Source organism: Lissotriton vulgaris, chromosome 4_1 (assembly GCF_964263255.1).
Source record: "Lissotriton vulgaris chromosome 4_1, aLisVul1.2, whole genome shotgun sequence".
In the NCBI taxonomy this organism is placed as follows: Eukaryota; Metazoa; Chordata; class Amphibia; order Caudata; family Salamandridae; genus Lissotriton; species Lissotriton vulgaris.
Genome location: NC_141691.1, coordinates 477,801,405 through 477,821,559, shown reverse-complemented (window position 1 = coordinate 477,821,559; position 20,155 = coordinate 477,801,405). Strand labels below are relative to the sequence as shown.

The 20,155-nt window shown below is 49.2% G+C and overlaps 2 protein-coding genes across 10 annotated transcripts in view; both read right to left on the bottom strand.

Moving 5' to 3' along the window:
• CSTF2 (cleavage stimulation factor subunit 2) overlaps window positions 1-20,155 on the bottom strand; it is a 321,862-nt gene that overhangs the window by 58,993 nt on the left and 242,714 nt on the right. The gene's annotated exons all lie outside the window — the stretch shown is intronic.
• LOC147718857 (uncharacterized) lies at window positions 9,574-13,441 on the bottom strand. Of its 2 annotated transcripts, XM_086964619.1 has the most exons (3): window positions 12,082-13,441; window positions 9,842-11,676; window positions 9,574-9,751 (listed from the first exon to the last, which is right to left on the bottom strand). In XM_086964619.1, exons 1-2 carry the CDS (start codon window positions 12,770-12,772, stop codon window positions 9,872-9,874), a joined length of 2,496 nt encoding a protein of 831 aa, XP_086820745.1. In that variant the 5' UTR covers window positions 12,773-13,441; the 3' UTR covers window positions 9,574-9,751; window positions 9,842-9,871. The 2 variants fall into 2 exon arrangements, with proteins under 2 accessions (XP_086820745.1, XP_086820744.1); XM_086964618.1 differs by having other exon boundaries at window positions 9,842-13,441.

The window sequence follows — 20,155 nt, the reverse complement described above, 5'->3', positions numbered from 1 at the left end:
TTAAGGTTATTGAACTTTGCTTTCAATTTTTGTATCTGATTTAGTATTGCCTTTTCCCTTATGTTTGACGGTGCTCGGACCAATGGGGGGGTGTCATATGGATACTTCGTTACATATATTGCGTTAAGTTAGCATGAGTGCATTACATGTTTAAACAGCCTTTTTTCCTTCGGCTTCAGTTTTGCACACGACACATACTTGTTGTTGTCGCCTTCACCCTAGAAGCGGTGAGGTGGTTTATTTGAGAATAATATGTTATTTCTATGCTATCAGCTTTGCCTGGTACACTTGGTACAACTGTCTGCACACTGAGAGCTGCACACTCTACAATTAACCTAACACAAGGTTGCTGGGAGGCTTGATCCTCGCACCACATTAGACATAACACAAATAATGTTGATGCCAACATTTTGGGCTCTACGCGGGTTTAAGATAGAGTTACACGGAATGAAAGCAGACACTTGGTGCTGCGCATGAAGAGAGCTGGTAGCGGTTGATGTGAACTGCTCCTACTGACATTGAGAGGTATGGGGCCGCCCTGCTAAAACCCGAATGAGACCTTCTTAGATATAATATAATATGCTAGATAGGGTGCGCGAAATATAGGTGATATAGATTTCTATAGAAATTGCATTATAACATGCTAGCACCTTTTGCTTACTATGGATTAGTGACTATGCTGCTGACTCTGATTTTTATAATCTGCATTTTGGTATTATACAAGATACTGCGTTTGAGAACTTTGCATTGAATAATAAATATTTCAAACTTGCACTTGTGTTCTTTGACTCTCAGTTTTGGTTTGAAATGATTATATAACGAAAGAGTGTTCATGTGTTCCACGACTCCTGAGGTATTCTAAAGATCATGTTCTGGTTTGTCTAATACATGGATCATTCCATAATGATCCATGAGACACTGTAGCTAGCTAGGTAACGAGATTTCTGACACTGAGATGAGTTTTTGGATCATCCTAACTCACTGAGGTTCTAGATCTCTATGCACAGTTCTGTGGGAGAACGGAAACCCTGCTACACATTGGCTGTTCCGGGGCGATTTTCCGCTTATAAATGGAAAGTCTGCCTGTTTCGGCATCAATAAAGTGTTCCTGTTGCTCTTCCAATGAGGATTGTCGATGCTTTATGGCCGGGACCGCTGTTGTGGCCTTTGGAACCGAAGACGCCTTCTTGGTCACGTCAGTGGTTGTCTTCGGGGCGAAAGCCTTCGGCGCCACTTTCGGCGGCAGCATGAAGTGGATGAGAGTCGACGTTTTCTGAGGTTTGTCGACAGGCTTCTAAGTGGAGGATCTTTAGGCCCGACATTCGAGGCCTTGTCCCTGATGCGTTTCAGGGAGTCTGCCACCTGCTTTGTGAAGGAGGCGGACGGTTGCGTCGACTCGACGGATTCCTCTGGGGCACCCCCAGACGTGGACTCGTGGCCTTGTAAACTCTTGGTCTTGTCCTGTCGACGCGGAGGTTCGAGAACCTTGGGATCACTGAGTCCTTTGTCGGTGTCGACTGTCTTTGGCGCCGATTTGTTCGGGTCGACTGCCTTGACCTTTGCCTTGGGCACGGTAGACTTCGCCTCGACGCCCTTGCGCTGTTTTTTCGGGTCGATAACGGCCTTCTGCTTTGTCGGTGCCGACAGATCAGAGGACTTCGAGCCGACCAAAGCAATTTGCACTTTTGGTTTCAATGTAGGCACCAGTGCTTTTACTTGCGTCGAGACCGGAGCTTTCACTTTCGGTTTCGATTTTGCAGATTGCGGCTCCATAGTAGGCTCCATAGTAATGTCCGAAGCCGAGCCCGAAGGCGGGGCCGTAGAACTTATGGGAAGATCTTGGGTAAGGCCAGCTGGCGATCCCTCGACCTGAGCCTTAGGAAGCGTTTCGGCCCCAATGTCAGTTTGAGTTAGCTCCTCGCTCGAGCTATCTTCCATGGCCCCGAAGGCCCCGTCGTCGTCTCCTACCTCGTCGATGACTTCTTCCGCCTCGAGTAACTCGACATCCTCATCGTAGTTGGAGTCGACCTACGACGCGGGATTAGACAGGTTCTCACGAACTTCCCGGTCAGCTCCTTCATCATCCCCGGCATCGAATATGTCCACAGGCGCCGGTGCAGTCTGCTGGGCCTCCTGGCGCGCAGCGCGTCGATGCTTAAGCGTCTTCTTGGATCGAAAACGGGAACAAGCCATGCAGCTGGCTTCATCATGATCCGGCGACAGACACTTGTTGCACACCGGATGGGAGTCGATGTGGGGATACTTTGAGTTGCACACGGGACATCTCTTGAATGGGCTCCGTTCCATGATAGTTCGTTGATAAGGCCTCTGGCGTCGACCGGGCCTTCAGCGTCGAGAAGCACGCGCTCTCTGGAAATCAGGCTCCGAAGGGAGCTGGAAGTAATCGGGCACCGAACGCTAGACTATACAGACGAAAAACTAAAGGCCTTTTGGCCATAAGAAACTTTTCTATCGATTCCGACAGAGTGAACAAATATACATCCGAACCCAATGGCGGAAAAAAAAAATCTGGGGATGGAGTCGATGCCCATGCGCACTGTAGTCCAGGGGAGGAGCCACCTATCGCGTGATACTTCGAAGACTCTTCCAGGACAACAATGTGCAATCATCCGGACCCAACACTAGGCGGCGATCTATGCACAAGATATGAATTCAGCAGCCCACATGCCTCGAACCTCATCTTACCTTCTTTTCAAATTGGTGTGGTTCCCACTAAATGAAAACTGGACACTGTTGAACCACTTGGAGCAAACAGTATTAGAAAATCTACGCCCCATCTCACTGCTACCATTTGTGGCTAAATTTGCAGCGAAAGTAACAAATAAACAACTGGTAGACCACATCAACAAGAACGACTTATTGCATTCCTCTCAATCAGGTTTCAGAATGGCCCACTCCACAGAGTCTGCTCAACTCTTGCCCACAGAAACACTGAGGAAATATGCAGACCAAGGACAAACGGCCGCACGGATTCTGCTTTATCTCAGTGCGGCGTTTGATACGGTTTCCCACAAGCGGCTCCTTCAAAGATTAGAGGCTTGTGGCATCAGGCGAAAGGCTCTGAGCTGGATGACATCTTTTCTCTCCACACGGACCTTCCAAGTTGCGCAACAAATATATCTATCTGAGAGGATTCCCTTGTCCCAGGGGGTCCCGCAGGGTTCAATCTTGCGCCCCACCTTATTTAACATTTATGTGGGACTACTGGCTGAGCGAGTGGAGAAGCATAAGGTGTTCATTGTCTCCTACGCAAATGACACACAATTAATTGTGATGCTATCGCAAAACAAGGACCAGGCAGTAACCGGTTCTCCGAATTTAAAAGATGTAACAGACTGGATGTCTAAGCACTGCCTCAAGCTAAAAGGGAGAAAAACTGAGGTAATGGTGGCAGGCAGGGTGCCACCGATATGGTCATCCGTGTGGTGGCCTGAATTATTAGGCCAACTGCCCACCCCAAAAGCAGAAGGGAAAAACCTCGGAATCTGGCTTGATTCTGAGATGACATTTGAAAGTCAGATTCAGAAGGTAGCTGGTAAATGCTACAGGCCATAAAAATCCTGAGGAAAGTTCTGGATCTATTACCACCTAATGCCCAGAAAACCATAGTACATGCAGTAATAACTTCCCAATTAGATTACGGGAATGTACTATATATTGGTGCTACAAAAAAGGGACTATCCAAACTACAGAGGGTGCAGAATGCGGCGGCTCGTCTGGTACTTGGCCTTCCAAAAAATGCAAACATGAAGAAGGCCCTGACAGCACTGCACTGGCTGCCAGTGGAAAAGAGTTGCGTTCAAGGCAATGTGCCACTGTAACCGTATTCTAGTAAAGAAAGGCCCAAGGTACCTTCAACCGTTAATAACCCAATACACCCCAGGACGGAGTTTAAGATCTATGGGGAAGGCACTGGTGACTGTACCTAGAATATTTAGAGCAAGAAAGGGGGCACGCTCAAAATAGGTACCTTGCAGCTAAAATGTGGAAGAACTTACAGATGGATCTATGGATAGAGCCTTGCGAAAGTAGATTTCGTAAACAGCTAAAGACGTGGCTGTTCGTGCAAACTGAATAAGGATAACTGTCAGATAGTCTGTATAACGCAGTAAGACATGCGGATGGCAGCCGCATCTCCTCAGAGCCTTTGTCTGAGCGCGGGGACACAGCGACGGTGTAACCATGCGCTCTACAAATGAAATGAATAAAAAAAAGGAGATACACACCAATTTATACAAATATCAAGTATCTTTATATAGGTTTAAGCATCAGAGGAAAATCGTTCAGGGTAGTACGTTTTAAAATATAAATAATATCCCCCTCAAAAAGTGGATACAGCAATTTTTGACTTCTGCAATGTTATTCTACAGAAGGAAGAAAAAGTTCTGCAAACAGGTACAGTACAGCGACTTAAAGGACCGATCTCCAGGAGTTAAAGTGAGTGGTGGGCAAGGTCCAAGGCAGCACCAGAAGTACACTAACAGCGGCAGGAAGCGGCCAGGTGCAGGTGCAAAACAGTATTGAGAGCCGAATGGTTTCTATAGAGATTGGTTACTGCGAAAAGAGGCTGCCGGCTCTGGCTGGAAGTCCAGTCTGGTTGAACCAAAAGGGGGTTAAAGTCTTGTCCCGGGGCCATGGATGCAGAGGTGTCTTTAGACATCAGGTTTTCTTACTAGGAGCAGTCACGGTTGAGGAAGAGCTGGATACAGAGGCTGCAGGCGACATCGGGGAGTTTAAGAGTGGTGAAACCTTGACAGACTCTAGCTCAGGAGGACTGGGAGACCTTGTTGACATCGATGACCTACTTCAAGTAGGGCAGAAGGGGACGGAGGCAGTGGTGGCTTCCAGTGTCTGGTTTTGCCAGTTCCGGAGGACTCAGACTTTTCTTTTGGAGTTTATTCAGGATGTAGGGATCTTCAGGAGGTCTTGGTCTTTATCAAAGGAAGTCAGTCCTCTTAACCGCATCGCTGCGGCGGTTATTTTTCCCCTATGCGGCTTTTTTCTAAAAGCCGCGTAAGATGACGAGCTCAGCTCGTCATCCGCACACGCCCCCCGTGGCTGATAACGAGCTGAGCTCGTCATCAGCATCGAAGGGGTTAAAGTTCTGGAGTCAACAGCAGCATGACGAGTCAACTTTGTTTCAGTTTCTGTCGAGGGATGCAGACAGGCCGGCAGGGTTGGTACCAGGTCAGCTGGTTCTTCTCTCCTTTCTGCTTTTGCGTCTCGTCAGTGTCCTCTTTCTTAGGTCATCAGGATCTGCTTCTCTGGTGTGCGGGTCTCCCCTAAATACTGAATGTAGGGTTTTTAGGGGAGTGAAGGTTGGTAGGCAATGGGCTACTGGCCCTTGGGGTCACCAGGCCTCCTATAATACCACTTACTGTGGGAAGTGGGCACGACCCTATCCCAGAATTCCTAAGTATGCCATCACAAAGTGTAGCTCACCTTAGGGATGATACTAGCCTGGAGGTGGCATGCTTACAAGACTTGCTAATTTTCCTGACTGGTCAGGTGCCAAGGGGGTCCTGGACAAAGGCTTCCTCTCCTGTGAGGGGAGCCAGACTCACATTCAAAAGGTAGCAGCTCTTTGAAGCTTGCTGGCCTGGGTAGGCTAATCAGCAGGTCATCCTGTGGGAGGGGTGTCACGTCTTCTTCTCTGCCAAGTGTTTGTTCTGGGCCTCCTAAAAAACAAAGGCTCTCACCCTAGGTGGTCAGAACAAAGTCTCGGGTGACAAGCTGGCAGAAACCAGTCAGGGAGCAGGACAGAGACTGGTAGGTTTACAAGGGGGCACCTCTAAGATGCCCTCTGGAATTTGTGTGGGTTTATCAATACGAGATGTTTGATAGCAACTATCCCTATTTTCAGTGGCCTGTCTGCATTCCTCGTCGAAAACTGTGCCAAAGCGGACTGGTTCTCCAGCTGTTGACTCCAGAGCCATGGGAGGACTGCCTGCCTACAATAAAGACCCAAGACCTCCTGTGAACAACTGATCCGTTCTCCTGCATGCTGTAGAAACTTTGAAGCAAAGACTCTGAGGCATCTGGAACTGCCAAAACCAGACACCTGAAGCCACCACTGTAGGAAGATGGCTCTGTATATACTATACCAAAGTGAGGTATAGTGTGCACAGAGTCTAGTGGAACCCTAAGGGTAGGCAGAGGTAAAAGTAGATAGCACCTTACTCTCTATCTGTGGTAGTGTGGGCGAGCAGAAAGGCTTTATCAGAGGATAGTGTTAAGCATTTGTTATACACACTCAAGCAGGAAATTATATCACACACTCAAAGACTGAACTTCAGACCAATTGGTTTTGTATAAAAATATTCTTTTAGTTATTTTATTTCCTAGAACAAAGCAAGCCTGACACCAGTAAGCGAGAAGTACTTTGCAGTAATAATACAGTTTGTAAAAAGTTTGTATAGCAGTTGTATATATACTTTTGGTTTGATTACAGTAGGACTACTAGTAATGCAATGCTTTGAAATATTACACATATACTTTGTTATGGCTTTTCAGTAGAATGTCAAGTAGATTACTTTTCTTACACAGTGCAGTATACCTGGATACTGCACTGGGACATTTCCTGTAAACAGGTATGCAAAAAGCGTTTTGGTTATTATGTTACAGTTTTAGAGACTTTTATATATTTTCCAACTCCACACTTCGAAATGTTTCACAGAGCAACAGTCAATGTTATCCAATGGAGGAAAATAGGGTTCTAGGTTCAAAGCTAAGTATTCAGTTGTGGGAGTTGGTATTCTGGGGGCAGACTCCGGAGTCCCCCAGGGTCAAGGATGCTCTCTTGTTACATCCTCAGCAGCACAAGGGCATCCCAGTGCAGAGTGCTGTGGCCCAATGTTATCCAACGGGGGATTAGGCGGCCTTCGGTTGGTGGCTGCTCACTAGCAGGCCACAAGGTTGTGGGAGCAAAGCTCCTGGACTTAAGTTCAGGGCAAATGGGTTTCAAGGCAGCACAAAAGGTGCACCCTCAGCGGCACTGGGAGGCTGAGTGCAGAGTGCAGTTTTGGCGTTGGGTGCCCTATAGCTTTCAATGGGGAGTCTCACATTTGCAAACACACTGCAGGCTCTGGGACGAAGGTTTTCTGGGTGCAACCAGCACTTGGAGAGGTAAGTTGGGATGCTGGGGGTTGCTTAGACACCCTTGTTTGGGCCACCCAAGGTCATGAGGCATCGGGTGCAGGGGTGTCTTTTAGGGTCGGATCTTCTGATCAGCTCCTAGTCGCGGTTGGGGGGAGTCTTCTGGTTTGAGGCTGCAGGAGTCGGCTGATGGCTTGAGGTAGGTCAGGGATCACCGGATCTTGGGTCAGGATCGCTGGGGAGACCTCCTTGGGGTGGTGGGCCACTCAAACTCGGGCCAAGGGCATCAGGTGGAGACTTGCGGATCTTGCTACAGCTGGAGTCTGTTTCTGAACAAATCCGGTGTTCACGGGAGACAGTCTTTTCTTTTGAAAGCAGGGCAGGTCCTCGGGGTTCTTGAGGCTGCAGGACACACTGGAGTTTCGCTTCTGCAGGTTCGAGATGGGAAAAGGTCAGTAAGGCTGGTGCCAAATCAGTGGGCGTCCTCCTCGTCTTAGCTTCCGCACAGCAGTTAGGTCCTTCTTTTCTTCTTGTAGTTTGTGTGTTTCTTGGTTCAGGAGTGCCCCTATATATTGTATTTAGGGGGCACTTTAGGGGTATCAGGGTCAGTAGCCAATGGGCTACTGACCTTGGGCGACTACACCATTGGTATTCTCACCCCCACGTGGGGGAGTGAGCACAATCCCTAATCTTGATCCTGATTGGGGAGTGCCTGCTATCTGCAAAATGGCAGGCACTGAGGAGTGGGCTTCACCTCGCCTCCCCCACATGAGGGCTGGGGTTGGAAGAGGTGGGCACACCTTCTGGGCTGACAAATTGTTTCCGCCCGTCTTCCTGCCGAAAAGGAGGGAAGACAGGAAGGGGGCCTGCTCCTGATAGCAGGAGAGGGTGGGGAGGGGGGTCGCATTACAAAGACTGCAAGGCCTTTGAAGATCCCCTGCTACAGATGGCTCTTCCTGATCTGGGGGAGGTGTGACCACCTCCTCCCAGGAAAGGCATTGTTTCTGGGCTTGGGGAGCGCAGGTTGCCACTCCAGGGGTCCAGAAACAGGTCTCGTGATGACAGGCTGGTGTGTACGAGTCAGGTAACCCACCAGAGGCTGGTCGTTTTTCAGTGCATTTTTCAATAAATCCCACACTGCCATCAGTGAAGGTTTAATGTGCTGAGAAGTTTGAATTCAGTGTAGCCGTTCTGGTGATATGGAGTTCATGATGACAAACTCCCAATGGCATTACTGCACTTGCAAGGACTAAGATTTGGCTTAGACACTGTAGTAAGAGCTCATTAACCTGTACCCTCACCACTGGTATAGTGCACCCTGCTAGAGGGGTGACTGATCTATGCCAGGGCAGTGGGTTGTAGGCTTGGCACACAGGGATGTGCAACTAGTGTAGATGTGTGGAACACTGCACACCAAAAATCTTAAACTGTACTGAAGGGAGAATCACTCTCAGGAAGAATAAACTGAAGCCTAGGTATTCTAACTGATGTGTGCTACATAGTATCGGAGGGCTGCCTGTCCCTCCTTGTAACTTGAAAATGTGTGGTGAGTCAGGCTAAATAGCCTGAAAAGAACTATGCACAGCCAAAAAATGTGTTACTAACTTCATAAATGGAATGCTCAACACGTTTGAAATTAATACGCAAAAAATTCCAATGAACAACAATACTCTTAGATAGTGTCTTGATCAATGTTCATTGATGCATGAAACATGAAAAATTAAACACAGTTCATTGATTCAAAGGAAATAATGTCAAGATTGTTAGTGCTTCAATAACAATTATACAACTCAAACAAAATTGCAGATATGCTCGATGAACGTTGCATGTGATGAAACCGTGCCCAATACATTTTGGGACCCTAAGTCCATTCTTCAGGGGCCACTGCAATATAAACATAGAAAAATGCATAATATAAATGACTGTTGACACATCGATGAATGGTACAAATCCAGCCACCTCATCCAACATGCCCACACAGATGGAGAAGATATAAAGTGAAACTGCCACGTGGAGCATGTCAATGGAGAAAGTAAAAAGCACAGTCAAAGTCCAACAGATCCATCATTATGTATCATAATGAAAAACCTTGTGCACATAATACCAAGAGTAAATGCGCCAAACTGTGCCACCTTAGAGAAAACAAGTGTAACCGAAAAAACACCAGTGTAACCGAAAAAACAATGCTGCCATCAATATGTGCCCAATGTAGATATCGAATAGTTTCTTACCTGTCGGTGTAGTTTTGCAGCTTGAAGATCTTTCTGGATTCACTATGCTGTGCATATTCCGCGGTCTTGTGGTTGGGTCCGGATTCGTAGTCTTTTCTTTTTTTTTTTTTTTTTTTGTAGCCCTTGTGGGCGTCGGCGTCACACCTCCTCGGGTGCATTTCCGGTGACGTCGGCATGCTTCCTGCGGAAGCTCCCACTCTTGTGCGCCATCTTCGGATTCTTTTTTCCGTGTTTCTTTCTTTTCCGAAGCAAAGGCAATGTTCTATTCAGGTGATAATTTCTTTACCACTTGTCCTTATATTTTCTTACTTCTTCTCCTCCTATTTTCCTCTTTTTTTTTTTTTTTTTTTTGACCACCTCTTCTCTCTCCAGCCTCATCTTTCTGGCGGAGGTGGGTGGGTTCGCTAGTGAATCCAGAAAGATCTTCAAGCTGCAAAACTACACCGACAGGTAAGAAACTATTCGTTTTGCAGCATGAATCTTTCTGGATTCACTATGCTGTGCATCGATTTCGTAGCGGTTTCTCATTTCCGTGGCGGCTGGGTGGAAGATGAGCTCTGGTTTCTGAATATATGCTGGAGCACCCTTTGTCCGACTTGTGCTTCCTTGGTCATCTGAACATCCACGCAATAGTGTTTCGTAAATGTGTGCACCGAAGCCCATGTTGCCGCCAGGCATATGTCTTGTATGGGTGTATTGGCCAGGAAGGCTATTGTAGCCCCCTTTTTTCTAGTGGAGTGGGTGCGTGCCCCCTCTGCCAGTTCTTCTCCTGCCCTTTTGTGGCAGAGTTGGATTGTTTGCGCGATCCATCGTGCAATAGTGGTCTTAGTCACTGCCTTGCCCATGTAACTGTTGGCGAACGACACAAAGAACTGTTTCGTTTTCCTGTGTCCTTTTGTCCTTTCAATGTAATGCATGACCGCCCTTCTGGCGTCCAGGGTGTGCAGAGCTCGCTCTGCGTTAGTGGTTGGTTTTTGGAAAAAACTCGGTATCTGTATGGACTGGTTCATGTGGAACTTGGACACCACCTTCGGCATGAAGTGTGGGTCGGTCCTCATCACCACCCTATCATTGTGTATTTGTAAGTAGGGCTCCTGTAGCGTTAGCGCTTGCAGTTCGCTCACTCTGCGTAAGGACGTTATTGCAACCAGGAAAGCAGTTTTCATAGTTAGCATCTTCAAGGAGGCCTTGTGAAGTGGCTCGAAGGGCTCCTTCATGAGTTCCGTCAAGACCACGTTTAAGTTCCATGCCGGTGGTGGTACCCGCTTGGGTGGTGCAATCCTTTTTGCTCCTTCCAGGAACCTCTTTACAACTTGTGATGTGAAGAAGTTTCTGCCCATCTCACCCCTTGTGTATGCCACTATAGCCGCCAGGTGGACTCTCAAGGAGGACGAGCTGAGGTTTTTCTCCAGTAAGTGTGTCAGGTACTTCAGTACCGTGGAGTCCTTTTTCATTTTATTGTGGAGTCTTTCCCTCCTGCACCACATCGTGAATCTTTTCCACTTTGCGACATAGCACTTCCTTGTGCTGGGCCTTCGTGCCTCCCGAAGGACCCTGAGGGTGCTCTCGGGCAGTCTCAAATGTGCGAACTCTATGTCCTCAGGAGCCATGCTACTAGGCTCATGCTCTATGGTTCTGGGTGCAGCACCTCTCCGTTCTGCATGGAGAGCAGGTCTTTTCTTCTGCCGAATCTGTGGGGTGCACACTGCGCCATCTCCATGATCTGTGAGTACCATGTCTGCCTCGCCCACTGCGGCGCGACCAGTATCAGGGTCATGGTGCTCGCTCTGCACTTGCTCAGTACTCTGTGTATCAGTGGTATCGGGGGAAAAGCGTACGCAAATTTCCCGGACCAATCTATCCATAGGGCATTCCCAAGGGACCCTTCTTCGTGTTGTCTGGATGCGAAGTTTCGGCATTTCGCATTCTGGCGTGTTGCAAACAGGTCCACTGATGGCGTTCCCCACCTGTTGAACAGCCTCCTTGTCTCCTGAGCATTGAGCTCCCATTCGTGGGATGCCGAGGTCCGTCTGCTCAGCCAGTCTGCCTGAATGTTCTCCTTCCCTGGTAGGTGTATGGCTAGCAGGTCTAGCTGGAGAGGGATGGCCCACCTCCATATCTCCTACGCCAGCGTCAAAAGCGTTGTTGACTGTGTTCCACCCTGTTTGTTGATGTAGAACATCGCCGTGGTGTTGTCTGTCTGTAGCAACACCCTTTGCCTGTACAGTCTTGTCTGGAAGGCTTTCAGTGCAAGGAAGATTGTCTTCAATTCGAGGTAATTGATGTGCTTTGTCGCATCTGCTGGCGTCCATAGACCCCTCACTTTGAGCTCCTCCATGTGAGCGCCCTATCCCTTCAGGGATGCGTCCGTGGTGATGGTCACTGTCTGAGTTGGGAGTGTTAGAGGCTGTCCCCTTGTTAAGTTCTTCAAGGTCCACTATGCCATCTCCTTCTGCACTGCGTGCGTCACCACCACAAGATCCTCCCAACTGCCCGAAGCCTGTGACCATTGTTCCTGGAGCCATTCTTGCATGGGTCTCATGTGGAGCCGCACATTCGGCACTAGGTGGATGCACGATGCCATCATCCCCATGATCTTGCTCGCAGCCCTCACTGTCCGAGTTTGTCCCTTCCGGTAGAGGCGAGTTTCCTTGACCAGTGCCCTTGCTCTCTTCTCGCTGGGAAACACTTTGCCCTGTAAGGTGTTGATCTCTGCCCCCAGGAAGATCTTCACTTGCTCCGGCTCCATTGATGATTTCTTCCAATGGACGGAGAACCCCAGGTTTATGAGCGTGCTCGTCACTGCATGTGCATCCTGCTTGCACTTCTGGTACGAGTTTGCTTTCACGAGCCAGTCGTCCAGGTAAGGGTATACGTGTATCCCCTGTCTTCGTAGGTGCGCTGCGACTGCCGCGAGGCACTTCGTGAATACCCTTGGTGCTGATTTCAGTCCGAAGGCCAGCGTTGTGAACTGGTAGTGGCCTCCTCCGATTGCGAACATGAGCATATGCTTGTGCTTCTCGTTCATCGGTATGTGTAGGTAGGCGTCCTTGAGGTCTATCGTGACCATGAAGTCTCCGACCTGCAATTGCGGCAGCACCTCCTGTAGGGAGGTCATTTTGAACTTTTGTGTTCTTATGAATTTGTTGAGGAACCTTAGGTCTAGGATGGGTCTCAACTTGTCGTCGACCTTTGGTACTAGGAAGTACGTTGAGTATATTCCCTTGTTCCTTTCCCTGAAGGGAACTCTTTCTATGGCCTGTTTTTGTAGAAGTTCTTGCACTTCTTCCTGAAGCCTCGCCAGTTGTTCTCTTGCTGGTGGCTTCCCCCTTGGCTTTCTGTTTGTTGGCTTTCTTTCCAACTCCAAGCAGTATCCGAATTGGATGATGTTTAGGATCCATTTGTCTGATGTTATTTCTCTCCATTCTTGGAGACAGAACTTTAATCTTCCTCCCACTGGTGTCATGTGGTCGTAGGTCTCTAGATTGTCCTGACCCCTTCGTACGTGGTGCCCCCGGGGATCTTTTCTGTGGTCGGGCACCCGGAGGTGTCTGAAGTCACTTTGAGGTGGGCTGCTGCCCCCCTCTTCTATTCTGGCCACGGCCATTTCTACCTCGAAAGGACTGACCTCTTGGCTGGTATTGCCAGGACTGCTTCTGGTGACCTTGCTGAGCCTGCGAGTCTGCCTGGTGCGTCTGCTGGAAGGCCTGGTGCGATGTACCTGGCTGGTTTCCACCTCTCCCGCCGGGCCTCCGTGCCGGGGTGCCTCTTCTGTTGCCTCTGAACTGCAATGCCCCCATGGATCTTGCCGTCTCGTTATCTTTTTTGAGTTGGCATAGTTTGTCGTCAACTGTTGGTCCGAAAAGTGTTTCGCCGTTGAACGGTGTGTTCAGGATACTGTGTTGTACCTCGGGTTTGAACCCTGAGATCCTGAGCCAGGCGTGTCTCCTTTCCGTGACACCCATCATCATGAGCCTGCTGGCGGTGTCTGCTCCGTCCAGGGCCGTCTTAAGGCAAGAATTTGCCGCGTTTTTCCCTTCTTCGATCAATTTTTCGGCCTTCTGCCTGGCATCCTGGGGTAGGTCCTTCACCAACTGCCCCAGCCCCTCCCTGATCTGGTACATGTGCCTGTTTAACAGGGCGTTGGAATTAGCCATGCGCCAGTGGGTTGCGGCATTTCGCTCGATCCTTCTCCCCACCAGATCCATCCTCTTGATCTCCTTATCCGGTGGTAGGCCCAAGGTAGTGGATACGCTCGCCCTCTTCCTAGCTGTGGCCGTGATAATGGAGTCAGCGGAGACCTCGCCTCGAATGTAGGCCGGGTCCTTCGAGGAGTGTTTGTATTTTTTCTCTGTTCTGGGAGTTACCGCCTTGCATGTTGCGGGCTCTTTGAACGCTTCCTTTCCCTGAGCCAAGACGCTCTCGAGCATTGGAAGGAACTGGCTTCTTGTTTGTGTTGGGAGCAATGTCTCTAGCAGGAAGTCTGCTTTTTGCTTTTCTTCGTCGAGCTTTAATTTGAATGCAGTTGCGGCCGATTATATCGCCGAGTTGTATGCCCCGATGTCGTCCAGGGGCGAGGGTATCGAGGGGTATGAGTCGACCGCATCTTCCGGGCTCTCGGTGTCGACGTCTAGGTAATCCTCCTCGCGTGGGTCAGAGGTGACCGACTTGGCGTCCAACCTACTGCCCTCTTCGTCCTCATAGCTGTAATCCTCGTAGGGATTCTCTTCAGCTTCCCGGTCGTCGACCATCTCGTCGCTAGGCACATGGTCGTCGACATGTTCCTCTTCCTCCTCGACCAGATCTAGCACGGCGTGCTTGGTTTTGTGTGGAATCGTGAAGGCGCTCATCTCGGCGGCGACCTCCTTTCTCCGCTGCAAGAGGCTTGCCATCTCGGCTTCTAGCCGACGTCTTTTCCTTTCCACCTCGGCCGCGTTTTCGGCTTCGGAACGTTCGGCCCCTCTCTTCGTCGCCTGGTTCGGCGGCGAGATTTTCGGCGTCGATGGCTTGGACGTCGAACTGGCTTTCGGGTCATTGGACGGTGCCGAGGCTTTAGGGTCTTTCTCCCTCGATGTCGATCGGTCCCTTTCGGCGACGATCTTCGACGCTTTCTGCTGGTCAACAGCTTTCGGCGCCAGGGACTCCTTCTCCGAGGATCCGCTGGGCCTGCTTGTGGTCGCGGACGGCAGATGTCGCTGCGTCGGCGCCTTCGGGCTCTTGGCCTCGTACTTTCGAGACTCAGAGTCTCTCGTGTTCTTGTGGGACGTAGAGTCTCCTACCTTATCAGGTGTCTTCTTGTAATCGGTCTCTACTACTGTGTAGCTGTCGTCTTCGGCGGCAGCGTTGTCCTCCTCCTCTGAGGACATCCCCAGCTCGTACAGCGATGGCGTCGGGGATTTTCCTTCAAGGGCGGCGTGTGCTACCCTCTGTCTCCTCCTCACACGAAGGGTCTTCTAGGCGAAGACGGCGCAGGCGTTGCAGTCCTCGCTTCTGTGTTCTACCGGTAGGCAAAGGTTGCAAACCGGGTGCTGGTCTGTCTGCGCGTACTTGTGTCTGCAGTTCGGGCAGAACTTGAACGGCGTGTTGTCCATCCTCGTGCGTTCAGGCCTCCCTGACCGCGTGGATGTCGACGATCGTCGAAGTTCGAGGTTTTCACCTTCTTTCCTCTTCGTCAATGTTCTGTGAAGTCTTCGTTAGTCTTCTTCTTCCAATATCTCCTCCAACTTCCACTCTTTTCAGTACTTTCTCCAAAAATGTCTGGAGCCCAACGGGAAGGATCCAGACCCGACCGCGGAAAAAAGAGTGGGAGCTTCCGCAGGAAGCATGTCGACGTCACCGGAAATGCACCCGAGGAGGTGTGACGCCGACGCCCACAAGGGCTACAAAAAAACCCCCCAAAAAAACAAAGAAAAGACTACGAATCCGGACCCAACCACAAGACCGCGGAATATGCACAGCATAGTGAATCCAGAAAGATTCATGCTGCAAAAGAGTGCATACAGGGGAACAATACTCATTGATTGCTTAAATGTGTGTCGAAAGCAACGTTACGTCAATAGTACCATAATCCTGCTGTAATACAATAAGTGAAGGTGTAAATATGAAACACGGCGAAGCTCCGAGTGTGAACTGAACTGTGCACCGAAAGTGATAAAGTACCTTGCTGGCGTCCGATTACACACGAACTCCTGCTGAAATGACAATGTGTGAGTTAAATGTCGACAGTGGTAAAGGTACACTGGGAGGAAAAAGCGCGCTGTGAAGTAAAGTGCAATGCGTGAGTAGAACTGACATCGGGGCTTCGCCGTGTTTCATATTTATACCTTCACTTATAGTATTACAGCAGGATTTTGGTACTATTGACGTAACGTTGCTTTCGTCACACATTTAAGCAATCAGTGAGTATTGTTCTCCTGTATGCACTCATATCTACATTGGGCACATATTGACGGCAACATTGTGTTTTTTCGGTTACACTCCTTTTCTCTAAGGTGGCACATTTTGGTGTATTTACACTTGGTATTATGTGCACATGGTTTTTCATTATGAACTTAGACTGTGCTTTTTACTTTCTCCATTGTCTTGCTCCACGTGGCAGGTTCACTTTACATCTTCTCCATCTGTGTGGGCATGTTGAATGAGGCGGTTGGATTTCTACCATTCATCGATGTGTCAACAAACGTTTATACTATGCATTATTCTATGTTTATATTGCAGTTCCCCCTGAAGAATGGACTTCGGGTCCCGAAATTTATTGGGCACGGTGTCATCACATGCAACGTTCATCGTGCATATTTGCAATTTTGTTTGAGTTGTATAATTGTTATTGAAACACTAACAATCTTGACATTGTTATTTTCATTGAATCAATTAACTGTTTAATTTTTCATGTTTCATGCATCAATTAACATTGATCAAGACACTAAGAGTATTGTTGTTCATTGGAATTTTTTGCGTATTAATTTCAAACATGTTGGGCATTCAATTTGTCCAGTTAGGAACACATTTTTTGGCTGAGCACATAGTTCTGTTAAGGCTATTTTGCCTGACTCACCACACATACACAGGGATGTGTCCATGTCGACTCTTTACTTTGTTCTGCACCAGAACATGCAGCCTGCACTGACAGGGTGTGTGTGTAAAGGTACAGAGCCTCTAAGGGTGGCACAATAAGTGCTGTAGCCCTTAGACGCCTTTCCTGGCCACAGAGCCCTTGGTACCGATGGTACCTTTTACAAGGGACTGACATGTGACCAGAGAGGTGCCAATTGGGGGTACAAGGTACAGTTTTGGGGAAAAACCACAGGCCCTGGGAACCAGATTGGCAGGGACTGAGGGCACATCAAGTTGAAGTGCATCAGTAGTCTAGCAAAAAGTGTGTGTGTGTGTGTGTGTGTGTGTGTTAGTGGGGGGTGGGGGGGGGGGGTTACTGCAACAGAAACACAGCTTCCTACAACCACTGCATCAGCTGCTCCAAGCCAGAGTCGAAGAAGGCCAACGGTGCCAACAAGGTCCACCAGAGTTCGAGCTCATTGTGGTTTCACCCCTTGTGAACTCATCAACATTGCCTGCAGCTTCTCCACGCAGGCCCCCTCAAATGAAACTGCTCCCAGTAAGAGTAACCAGACACCTTAAGACACCTGTATTTGTAGTCACTGGGCCGTGGAGAATTAGTATCCCAGGTGTCCTTACGTCCCAGAGCATCCCAAACCTTAAAAGCCCCCACCCCCCACTATTGGTTCACCCTGACTGCCTTCCTAGCCAGAACCTGCAGCCTCTTTTTACAGAGACCGATCACCAATGAAACCTATTGAGCTCCCGATGCTGGTTTGCACCCTGCACCTGGTTGCCCTTGTGCCACCAGTGGTGTACTGCTGGTGCTGTCTTGGACCTTGCCCACCACACACCTTAACTCCTGGAGATTGGTCTTGTAAGTCGCTGTACTATACCTGTTTGCAGAACTTGTTCTTCATTCCATAGGATAACATTGAAGAACTCAAAACTTGCAGTGTCCAATTTTTGAACTGAAAACATATTTAAAAACGTACTAACCTGACCGATCTCTCTCTGATGCCTTAACATATACAAAAATGCTTGCTATTTTTTATAAATTGGTGTGAATCTCCCTAAGTCGTATGTGTCATTTATAGATCATTGTGTGTATTTGTAGATGTCTTGCACTCCTCTTGGTTAAGTGTAAGGTTGCTCGACCACACTACAACCAATAGAGTACCTTGGGATTGCTAAAGCAAGCTCTTGACCACTTAGAAGGAAACCCTTGGACTCTTTCCACTGTATATCAGATTATTGAGTTATCAAATAAAGAGCCAACTTCCTACAGTGTCTCTTTAAAAACAAAAATATACTCTACTTTTATAAGTTGGTGCCAGATTTTAATTGTTTTGAGTTTCTTACATATTAACTATTTTGGAACTTCTAACTGCTTTAAACATGTTCCTTTGATTACACCCGACTCCTCTGTGCCACAGGTACCCAGGAATGATCGAAGGGTTTTATTAAAGAACCTAACTGTACCCGATAGAGACTGACATTTAAGTTAGTGAGGTCTCACAATTACGCCACATTAATACACTTTCCTACAAGTCCTCTACTTCAAAGTCCTAATGAAGTACATTCAGCTGAGGAGGGTTATAGACTGTATCTGAGGCCTGAACTTGTTCGCTGACGTCAGCCACTAACTTGGAATCCAGTCTCTGCATTGGAAAACGTGCAGCAACCTTCAACTGAGTGTGAAGAGGCTGAGTGGGCCTCTATAGATGGCAGAAAGTCAAACTGTGTTGTCGGGGGGAATCATCGACGGCACTACTTCTGTGACCATATAAACAGGAACAGATGATGAGGATGTAATGAACAAGTTACTTACCTTCGGTAACGATATATCTGTAAGAAACATTAGTTAGTGTTAGATTCCTTACCTTAGAATATCCCCAGGCGTCAGTCTGGATCCGGAAACTTTTGCGTAGCAGTACCCCTGCGCGTCGGTAGGCGTCGTCTGCAGGCGTCCCCTGCGGCTCTGCGTCCGTCGTCGGCGTCGTGCGCCGTGATGACGTCGCTGGAGTATATAGACGCCGCCTCCGCGCGCTGACGTCAGTTCTTTGTACACAGCTTTTCCGCGCCAGGAGACGCAGAGCCATGAGAGAACCAACACTGGTGCCATGTAGAACTAGGGCCCTGAAAGGGATGTCCTTAACCCTAGGTATCAGTTCGCAGAACGGGGAGGATGGGTGGGTTCGGTAAGGAATCTAACACTAACTAATCGTTACCGAAGGTAAGTAACTTGTTCATCTGAAAGAAACACGTTAGTGTTAGATTCCTTACCTTAGAATACATACCCCAGCAATACCAACCCCGGTGGTGGGTCTGCGAACCAATACAATACTACACCAGAAAGTCCTGGAGGACAGAACGGCCAAAGAAGCCGTCCCTCCGGACTTGACTGTCCAGGCAGTAGTGCCTCGCAAAGGTGTGCAGCGAGGCCCACGTAGCCGCTTGGCAAATGTCCTGCAAGGGGACTCCCCGGCCCAGGGCAGTAGTAGCCGCCGTGGCCCGAGTGGAATGGGCCCTCAGCCGAACAGGAGGCTCCTTCCGAGCCAAAGAGTAGCACGCTTTGATGCAGAGAACGACCCATCGAGAGATAGTTCGTTTACAGACCGCCCGTCCCTTCTTCGCACCCACGTAGCCAACAAACAGTTGGTCATCCACCCGGAACTGGCGTGTGCGATCCATGTAAAATGAAAGCGCACGTTTTGGGTCCAGACGATGGAGCCGCTCTTCATCCTTTGAAGGATGCGGAGGCGGGAAGAAGGAAGGGAGGGTGATGGACTGCCCGATGTGAAAGGCCGAAACAACCTTGGGCAGGAAAGAAGGCCTAGTCCTCAGCACCACCTTGTCAGGATGAATGGACAGGAAAGGGGGCTGGACAGAAAGAGCCTGGAGCTCACTCACTCTCCTGGCAGAGGTGATGGCAACCAGGAAAGCCGTCTTTAAAGTCAGGAGACGGAGAGGACAAGAATGAAGGGGCTCAAAGGGAGCACACATCAGAAAGGTTAGAACCAGGTTCAAATCCCACTGAGGCATCACAAACGGAACAGGTGGAAACATGTGAGTGATGCCCTTCAAGAACCGAGTTACAATCGGGGATTTGAACAAAGAAGTCTGATCAGGAAGCCTCAAAAAAGCTGAAAGGGCAGAAAGGTAGCCCTTGATAGTGCCCAGAGCAGAGCCCTGCTGGGCAAGAGAAAGAAGAAACAGAAGAACCTCCGAAAGAGGGGCAGAAAGAGGGTTCACAGCCTTTGCTGTGCACCATGCCACAAATCTGTTCCACCGACAGGCGTATACCGACTTAGTGGAGGGACGCCTGGCTGCCAGAATAACTTCACAGACTTCAGGAGGCAAGTCAAATGGCCTCAACTGCCGCCGCTCAATCTCCAAGCATGGAGGTGGAGACTGGACAGGTTCGGGTGGAGGACCGTCCCCTGCTGCTGCGACAGAAGGTCCTCCTGAAGAGGCAGGCGGATCGGGGGACCGACTGACATGCTGAGTAGCTCGGGATACCAGTACCTTCGAGCCCAGTCCGGAGCCACAAGGATAACTTGGGCCCGGTCGCGCCTGATCTTCTTCAGCACTCTGGGCAGAAGTGGTATAGGCGGAAAGGCGTATAACAGACCGCAACTCCACTCGCGCCGAAAGGCGTCGCCGTGCGAGTGCCGTCTTGGAAACTCCAACACGCAGAACTGATGACATTGCGCGTTCTCTTCTGTGGCGAATAGATCTAACCAAGGCTCTCC

Bases quoted from the DNA above. Each gene is read 5' to 3' on its own strand.
- LOC147718857 (XM_086964618.1), bottom strand. From the start codon at position 12,772: ATGGAGAGAAATAACATCAGACAAATGGATCCTAAACATCATCCAATT.